Source organism: Thamnophis sirtalis, unplaced genomic scaffold (genome assembly GCF_051295495.1).
Source record: "Thamnophis sirtalis isolate CommonGarterSnake01/CBP01778 unplaced genomic scaffold, rThaSir2_p1.2 scaffold_13, whole genome shotgun sequence".
NCBI lineage: Eukaryota > Metazoa > Chordata > Lepidosauria > Squamata > Natricidae > Thamnophis > Thamnophis sirtalis.
The window spans coordinates 19064663-19073936 of record NW_028261393.1 but is presented as its reverse complement, the minus strand read 5'-3'; the positions used below and the strand labels follow the sequence as shown (position 1 = coordinate 19073936).

Sequence of the window (9274 nt, the reverse complement as noted above, 5' to 3'; positions counted from 1 at the left end):
CTATAGTTCTGAGACTTCTGCAAGACTTCAGACTGGAGAATTTGTTGTTAGTTATGAAGTCATGTGCGACCCATCACAAGCCCATGGACAATGTTCCTCCAGGCCCACCTATCCTCTACCATCTTCTGGAGTTCATTTAAGCTCTTGCCTACTGCTTCGGTGGCTCCATCCAGCCACCTCATTCTTTGTCGTCCCCTTCTTCTTTTGCCCTCCATCGTTCCCAGCTTTAGGCTTTTCTCCAGTCCTTCCTTCTCATTAGGTGGCCAAAGTATTTGAGTTTCCTCTTCAGTAACTGCCTTCTAAAGAGCAGTCAGGGTTGATCTCCTCTAGGAATGACCAGTTTGATCACCTTGCAGTCCAAGGGACGCGCAGGAGTCTTCTCCAGCACCAGAGTTCAAAGGCCTCCATTCTTTGTTACTCAATTTGGTCTATGGATTTCTCTATTTATGTTACTGCAAGATTCCTACCACTAGCCAAGGGTGGGATATATAGGTGTAGTCAGAGGTATATCAAGAACAAAAGAGTGCATCAAAATCCTACTCTTGTGGAAAAACCGTAGGGCCAGGAAACACTAAATGTGAACAGGAAGACATTTCTGTAGTTCTTTCTGCTCGGCTCAACTCAACAGGCACATCCTAAATGGATATTCTCAGGTAGATTATTTCCATCATGTCATTCTGATTGGTTAATACACAAAGGAGTCCTGATTCAGATCTCAGAAACTCACTGAATTCTATCTGGCTACACTTCCGCAAGCAGCTTTGAAACCGAATGGTAGAATTCCTCCATTGGTCATGCTGGATTCTAGCACACTCAGATCTCATCAGTGATCTACCATTTCCATCCATTCTGGACCCTCCCAGACTTCTCCAAGATCTTTCCCAGGATAGTCTCTCCAGCTGTTCATAAACTCAAACTCTCAACAGGCCTCAGTCAAGCATTGCCAAGAATGAGAGATGCTACAAGAATTGAAGGGCAGATGACTGTCAGCCCTTCAAGGTTGGCCAGATCAACAGAGTCCTCAAAATGATTAGTACTATCTTCTATTAAGAAAAGATGTTGCACTATAACACTGCACTATAAGCCTGACCGTGATTTCCCATCTTATACCCCAGGGATTAAAGGAGGGGCTAGCCTAAGTCTCTTCCTAATAGTTTCCTTGCCTCAAAGCATATTTTAGCACCTTCTGCTGTTGGAACAATTTCCGAATTCTTTCTCTAAGGTCATTTCTGTGGCTCCCTTCAGTGACTAACCCACCAAGTTATTCCATACAATTCCTGGCAAACTTCACTTAGTCAGGCAACATCACTTAGAGTCAGCCAAAGTCTTGGCCCTAGATAAGTAGTGTAGCCTTTATTGTCATTGTACATCATGTATACAACGAAATTGGTTTTAACCTCGCTGGTGCAATCCATGACAAAAAATACAAACAACATAAATAGTATAAAGAATAATCCCTATGCAAGTCATTAGTGGGGGAAGAAAAAGAAAAACTAGTCATACGTTTCTCTGTGTGTGTGTGTGTGTGTAGTGATTGTGGTTGTGTTTAAGAGTCTGACACCCCAAGGATAGAAGCTATTTTTAAACCTATTTGTTCGGCTGTCTATGCTTTAATGTTTTCGGCTCAATGGTAGAAGTGCGAAGAGACACTGACCAGGATGTCAATCATCCCTGAATAGCTTCCTTACCTGCTAAAGGAGCGAGACCTGGCAATGTCACCCAGTGGTGTTAGAGGGCAACCAATAGTTTCTTGTGCCAAATTGATCACTCTCTGTAGCGCCTTCCTGTCCGCAACAGTTAAACCAGAGTGTACCATACTGTAATGCAGTATGTGAGGACACTTTCTATTGTGGACCAATAGAAAAACGTCATAGACAGTGGTGAGTGGTGGGTTACGACTGGTACACCCCTTGTACGGGTGTACCGGTGCCTGCCAGGAGCACCAGGTACTGTTCCGGTATGGTGCTCCGGAGGGCCCACCAGCCCTCCTTACCAGTATTTGAGGTTTTCGGGGGTTCTGCACACATGCATGAAGCGTACGGCACCTATGCGATGCTCCGCCGAACAGCTGGAGCATCGCGGATAGTAAGTACTCATGCGCACGCTGTGCGCATTCATGTGGTGGATGCCCAGCCCAATTGCACCGTACCGGTTGCACCGGGATCCAGAACCCAACACTGGTCATAGGCTAGTTGTTGCCTACACACTCCACCGAGTTCAAAGCTGTAGCATCTATGCGTGCAGCCATCTTGGAAGGGAAAGATTTAATTTTTTTGCTCCAACATTAAAACGCCAGTCTTTTTCATGCTTATTCCAGCATGTTTAAAATGCTCTGTGGGGCTAAAAGATGCTCCAGAAAGATTCATTTCAGAAGGAGGAGGAGGAGGAGGAGGAGGAGGAGGAGGAGGAGGAGGAGGAGGAAGAAGAAGAAGAAGAAGAAGAAGAAGAAGAAGAAGAAGAAGAAGAAGAAGAAGAAGAAGAAGAAGAAGAAGAAGAAGAAGAAGAAGAAGAAGCAGCTGCTGCTGCTGCTTGCTAGGCAGGCTATCAAATGAGTCTCACAGTTTCATACAGTGATTTCAAGAGGAAGCCAAGCAGGAAAAAATAGAGGAACTAGCAGCCTTATCTTTGTAGGCTCAGCCATTCCCAGAACAAAGCAAACCCCACAAGCAAAAAAATGAGCACAAAAGCTCTTCTAACCCTGCTCCGGGCAACCAGTTGTATGAAAGTAGCCAAGTTTAAGGCAGGAAGATGGAGACAGTGAGAGGTTAGAAAAGCCAGACTGGGTGTTATGGACTTCCTTTCTGTTTCATGCCATTTGAAGCAAAATCTCAGTTCCTAAAGGAAGGTTGGCCTGAGGTGGACCACCATGCTCGCTTCCTCTTCATAAAACAATGCCCAGAAATGTTGCCGATGCTTTAGAACAGGATGCTTGGATTTTAATCGGGGGGTGGGGGGAAGTGGGCACAGAGAACTGGTCTCTTTTTAGATGGTTGGAAGAAATATCCATCTGGTTCGGTTCCAATCGGGAGGAAAGCACTGGAAATAAAATGGAGGCTGGAGACTGATTGGAAAGAGATCAAAGTGGTACTGCCATTCATTTGGGAGGAGAGGGGCCTTGGAGTCGATTTAATAGAAGTGCCTGTGACAACTGATTTTTTACAACTGGTTTCCTGGCACCAAAGTGCCTTGAGATCCCCTCACCTTTGCGGGGAATGTTTATGATGACCATGTGGGACGTTTCACTTTAATGTACAATAACGGAAGATAGCCATGGGAATGTATGTTTATTTGGCTCTCAGGGCAGTTGATAAAGGAAACATCTTCACACGTGTGTATTGGCTAAAATCTGCATTCTAACTAATGGGAGGGGTCTCTACTGCTTTAATTCTGCTTGCATTGCCTAAGAGGATTCAGATGTTGCTTTGAATTCAATGGCTGCCATTCTACTTAATAAAAGGTTCCTTTTGAAATACTTCGTTTCAAGAGTCTTCGCTTTCTTAAGTTAGGAGAGGAGCCCTTACAGAGATGTTCCCTTTATTGATGAAGCAGAAGAATGTGATTCTGGGCAGCTGACGAAATGGAGTTGAGAGTGGGTGGGTTTTTATACCTTCTTTGGGCTTTGTATTTGAGCTTCCTGTTCCTGTGCAAGAACATGTCCTTTAATATTCTATTGACTGTTGTCAGGTTCCTATGGGGTCATGTAGGGGTCATAGCTGGCTATATAGGCCAGAAGAGGACATGCAAAGCCTAGGTGCTTCTCTGAGCTAATTTGGTCAACCTCTCGCTTATTGTTTATCTGAGCTCCCAGTTTGCACTGCTCTGGGGGTCATGCAATGAAGGGGCTTGTATTCTGAAAGGGTGTTGGGGAATTCCTAATGACTTTCATCCTGTGTTGGGTTGTGGGTGAGGGGTTGCTTCTAATCCTATCACTCTGCTTTTTGTTAGCTGTCCAACTTTGCTGCAAGCAGTTTCGAAATATCTTGTCTTGAATGGATTTCTGCCCTTCAATTCTTGTTACCAATTGATTATATTTAGTGTAGCAGAAGGGGAAAAATTCATTCATTCAATCATTCACTCTTGCATCTTCAAAACCATGGCGGCACAGTGGTTAGAGTGCAGTACTGCAGGCTACTTCTGCTGACTTCTGGCTGCTTGCAATTTGGCATTTCATCAGGCTCAAGGTTGGCTCAGCCTTCCATCCTTCCGAGGTGGGTAAAATGAGGACCCAGATTGTTGGGGGCAATGCGGTGACTCTGCAAACTACTTAAAGAGGGCTGTAAAGCACTGTGAAGCAGTATACAAATCTAAGTGCTATTGCTATGTTCAAGTCAGTTTTGACTTCTCATGACAAGACAAGTCCTTACACTTTACTTGGCAGGATTTTTGGAAGTGATTTGCCCTTGCCTTCTTCTTAGGGCTGAGAAAGAAGGGCTGGCACAAAGTCACCCAGCTGACTTTGTGCCAAAGATGGGATTAGAATGAGGAATTGCGCCAAAACTGGCTAAATGTATGTCATCCAATGTAACTTATGTTAAAGGAAATCAGATTTAATTTTTGTCCAGACCTGCTTACTTTTTGGAATAAGTTTCCCCCATATGCTAAGACATGGTGAGGGTGGCCGCTGCTTGAAAAACCCAATCCTGCAGTTACAGAACATAATGCATAGTCATCAGGCTTTGCTTAAAAATATCTGATGAAAGGAAATGCTGTTTTCTAAGACAGTCTGTTTGCTACTGAATCTTGGACACTATCAAGAGTTCTATCTTGTGTTTAGCTGAAATCCCCTTATCATTTATTCATGCTGGTCAGGAATTATGGAATTTAACAAACCCAATTCATCACAAGAGTTGCAGTTAAAGAAGATTATCCTAAGCAAGAACATTCAGAAAACCATAGAACAAAATGGGAATAAGACACGGTGGTTCGGTGGCTAAGACGCTGAGCTTGTCGATCAGAAAGGTTGGCAGTTCAGCAGTTCGAATCTCTAGCGCCACGTAACTGAGTGAGCTCCCATTATTTGTCCCAGCTTCTGCCAACCTAGCAATTTGAAAGCATGTAAAAAATGCAAGTAGAAAAATAGGAACCACCTTTGGTGGGATGGTAACAGCGTTCCGTGCACCTTCGGCATTTAGTCATGCCGGCCAAATAACCACGGAGACATCTTCAGACAGTGCTGGCTCTTTGGCTTTGAAACGGAGATGAGCACTGCCCCCTTGAGTCGGGAATGACTAGGACATATGTGTGAAGGGAACCTTTACCTTTACCTATTATTATTAAGATGTACTAGATGCATTTACATAATATGTTGAGTTTGATTATGATTAGGTTTGGGTAGCTTCCTGCGTTATGGAAACTCAACTCACTGAATATATCCATTTTCAGCATATAGTATATTAAAGCCTAACCTGGCCAAATTAGCTGAGTTACATAATAGGCAAGCTTGCACAGAACTAATCAAACAAGTTGAATTGATTGTGTCAGTTATGCCAGCCACATGACCATGGAGACATCTTCAGACAGCGCTGGCTCTTTGGCTTTGAAACGGAGATGAGTCAGGAATGACTAGCACAGATGTGCGAGGGGAACTTTTACCTTTACTTTTAAGACTTTTTACAACTTGGCATTGTTGCAGCCAATCCATTTTGAGCCGGAACATTGGAGTTTCCCAAAAGGTAGGTCAGCGCTTGAACAAACATTCACTTCATTGGATAAAAAAATAAAAATATTAATCACTGCTGATTAATTGTGTCTGAATTTCCCAGCAATTCTCATCTTGCAAGAATCATAACATGATAGGAAATGCCATTCTGTATCTGCATTCTCTCATTAATCTTCTTCTCTGCTTCTAGGAGCATCGTGGAATGGCAAGCATCCAACGGTGTTCTACCTACATTGAAAGATTTCACTCTTCATTGGCAGCGTGGCTGAATTCCAATAAACAGAAACAAGTCAGCAAGTGGTTTCCAGCATTGCAGAAGAGATTGTGGATGAGTAGCTAAAGCTTCATGTAGGACAGCCATATACCCTTTTCCCCCCAGGGTATGGTGTTGGACAAAATTCTGCCAATTCTTTTAACCTGTTAGTCATAATCTGTTTATGCAATTATTGCAGACCAAAAACAGCCTGGTTTTTGGGAAATTGCACAATATCTGAAACGGTGGATGCAGCATGAGGCCTCTTTCTCCAGGAGATGGACTTTCCCCTCTGGGCCTGCTCACACGAGGGCCTGACTACTTGCGTAAGCAGCTGGAGATGAGCAGCGGTGGGCGGACGCCGAGTGCCGTGGAGAGGCTGGAAGCTGACAAAGCCAAATATGTCAAGTCTCGGCAAGTGATCAACAGCCGTCAAGAGCCAATTCTGCTCAGCCACACACCCCAGTCCTCCCCATGCTGCAGGAGACCCCTAACCCTCCACCAGCAGAGTGAATTTCCTCAGGGCTTGACCGCAGACCAAGATGGCCTCAGACCCAAGAAGCAGCCCGCTTCTCCTCAGTCCCCCATCGCGCGGCGAGGGGGTAGCAGGCGCCTACTCAGGCCTGACTCGCTTGTCATCTACCGGCAAAAACGCGACTGTTCTCTGATCAACAAGGAGAACAGCAAAGGGTACAACCTAATGAAGTGGCTGTTTCAGGGCCCACTGAGAGATGGACCTCATAACTGTTCTCCTTCAAGGAGTCTTTTAGGAGAGGGACATCTGGAAGTGACCCAAGAAGAGAACTCCATGGTTTGGGTACCTGCAGAGAAGGAGGACGCAAGGACTGCACATTCAGTGGACATGTCAGATCGATTCATGGGTTGTCAGCCTGAGCCTAGTCAAAAAACCCAGCCCGATTCTCATCTCAGTGTTGACCAGCCCTTTCCTTCCTCAGGCCATTACCAGACAGAAGCCAAGAAAGAGCTGACTCTGAGCTATTCTCTTCCTCTTTCAGAGAAAGAACGGTTCTTTAATTACTGTGGCTTGGACCGGAATTTGGTCGAGGTGCTCGGAATCGAAAGCTTCAAACCAGGCAGTTGGGAAGCTGGTTCCTTCTGCATTGGGTCAGCTAGTTCTGAACACGATGGACTTTCCTTCAATGGGGAGCCCTTGTCTGCTGAAGACCCAAGTGACAAGCTGCCTGCATCTGTCTCGGTGGTTGAGCGAAACGCCCGTGTCATTAAATGGCTTTACAGCTGTCAGCGGGCCCAGACAAGGTCCAAAGAATCTACAGTATGAACTCATAAGGGTCTGGGCGTCCAAGGCTCTCCCTTGATCTCAAGTGTAAGGGGAAAGTACTGTTTTGGAGTGGGGTGGCAAGGCTCACCATGGGAAACAGAGCAGGGAATATCGCCAAACATGTCTTTGTCAAAGGAATACTTTTGAGAACCAGTTGGTCTTGAACTTTTGCTGAATTTTTCCCAGTCATGGCTCCATAATAATGATTAATTACCATACTGAGAATTCTGAGAATTGAAATTCGGAGGCAGTGATGGGATTCAAAACATTTTACTACCAGTTCTGTGGGTGTGGCTTGGTGCACGTGGCTTGGTGGGTGTGGCAGGGGAAGGATACTGCAAAATCTACATTCCCCCCCCCCATCCCACTAACCTGCTTTCCAGCTCCCTTCTCCTATGCAGGGCAACAGAAGAAGACCCAGCCAATCATCTGGGACTCGGGAGGCAGCGAATAGTTTTGGGATGGGGCCAGCCAGAGGCAGTATTTTCCGGTTCTCCAAACTACTCCAAATTTCCACTACCAGTTTGCCAGAACTGATCAGAACCGGCTGAATACCACCTCTGGGCGGAGGGCCTCAAATAGGAAAGTATTCCCTAAAGATATCCTTGGCAATAAGGATACATTTTCCAGCAGTGGTGGAATTCAGCCAGTTCACACCTGAGGTGGGTTACTCATTTTTTTTACTGCCGCTTCAGGTGCACTCCTCTGTGTGCATGACGCTTCTATGCATGCACAGAAGCGGGCGGGCGGGCAGGCGGAGCCTCCTGCCACCGCTACTACTGGTTCACCCGAACCGGCAGCAACCCACCTCTGGTTCGCACCACTCCAGGAGAACCAGTTGTTAAGTTTCTGAGCAGTTTGGTGAACTGGTTGTTGGAAGAAATCATTAGGGCAGAGAACCGGTTGTTAAATTATTTGAAACCCACCATTGGTTTCCAGGCTAAATTAAGAACTAAAATTTCTTGCTGCCATCCAGAGCAGATGAATACGTTTTCCTTTCTTTCCTCATTGGTTGAGAGCATTGTGATGCAGCATAGAACACAGGAAGGATGGGTTCAAATCTCTACTCACCTATGAAGTTTCTTAAAGTGGAACGTTAGGTTTACCAACTAGCACCTTTTCTACGAGGTTGTTGCAAAGATATTTCCCAATATCCTGCTAACAAACAACCCCTGTGTACATTGGCTGGTTGGGTTGCTAATCACTGCTTATTTAGACCTCTAACAAAGTGCTGAGCTCTAAAGAATTTCCACTCCTCTTGGCAGAATTATCTGAATGTAGTTCTCTTTTGAATCATCCAAGGTTTCTTTTTCCTGATAGCTTGGTTCACGTCCAGTGTGCTTGGCTCTTCCTTTCTGTCGAAGCCTGTATGGCTTGCTTCATTGTGCTGCAAGATGATTCTGCTTCCCAGTGTTTGTAATTAAAAAAAAAATTGTTGATAAACTTGTCTGCCTTTGCTGGGGGAGGATACAAAGCTGTAAAACCACCCTTACCCTTTATGGACCCATTAGAGCAGTGGAAGAACAAGCAGCAATAGCATTTAGGCTTATATACCGCCCCATAGCGCTTTACAGGGCTCTCTGGAGAGTTTAGAATATACACATTGTTTGCATATTGTCCCCAACAATCTGGATTCTCATTCTGGCAGGTTGACTCAACCTTGAGCCCCCATCAGGATCAAACTCCAGGCTGTGGGCAAAGTTTGTCTGCAATACTGCACTTTAAGCATTGCGCCACTAGGGCTCCTTATAAATAGCCAGGAGAAAGGAAGGAGGACAAAGAATTCTGCCAGTAGAGAAATGGCTTGCCCCGGGGTCTTGTCAAGGTTTCAGTTTCCAGTGAAAAACTGATTTCAGAGCTTATTTTATCATTTCACAACAGAGCTGCAAAAAACAAACCAACAAACATCACACCTGCTAAAGAGTCAGGTGTAAAGTTGTGGAGATGATTTGTGAGCTGTCTAAATATCCTTTGTAGAACTGCCATGAGTTGCATCTGCTAAAGTTGGGCAGCCGTATACATTTCTTAAAACAAATAAATAAATGGTAACACTTCCTCTCTT

The 9274-nt window shown here is 45.0% G+C and overlaps 1 protein-coding gene across 1 annotated transcript; it reads left to right on the top strand.

Moving 5' to 3' along the window:
* Positions 1-5809: 5809 nt before the first annotated feature.
* FAM110D (family with sequence similarity 110 member D) lies at positions 5810-9221 on the top strand. The gene is made up of 2 exons (XM_014054516.2): positions 5810-6007; positions 6112-9221. The coding sequence occupies exon 2, from the start codon at positions 6169-6171 to the stop codon at positions 7210-7212; it is 1044 nt and encodes a 347-aa protein (XP_013909991.2). The 5' UTR covers positions 5810-6007; positions 6112-6168; the 3' UTR covers positions 7213-9221.
* Positions 9222-9274: the final 53 nt, after the last annotated feature.

Coding starts and splice junctions, on each gene's coding strand:
- FAM110D (XM_014054516.2), top strand. CDS start 6,169: ATGAGGCCTCTTTCTCCAGGAGATGGACTTTCCCCTCTGGGCCTGCTC.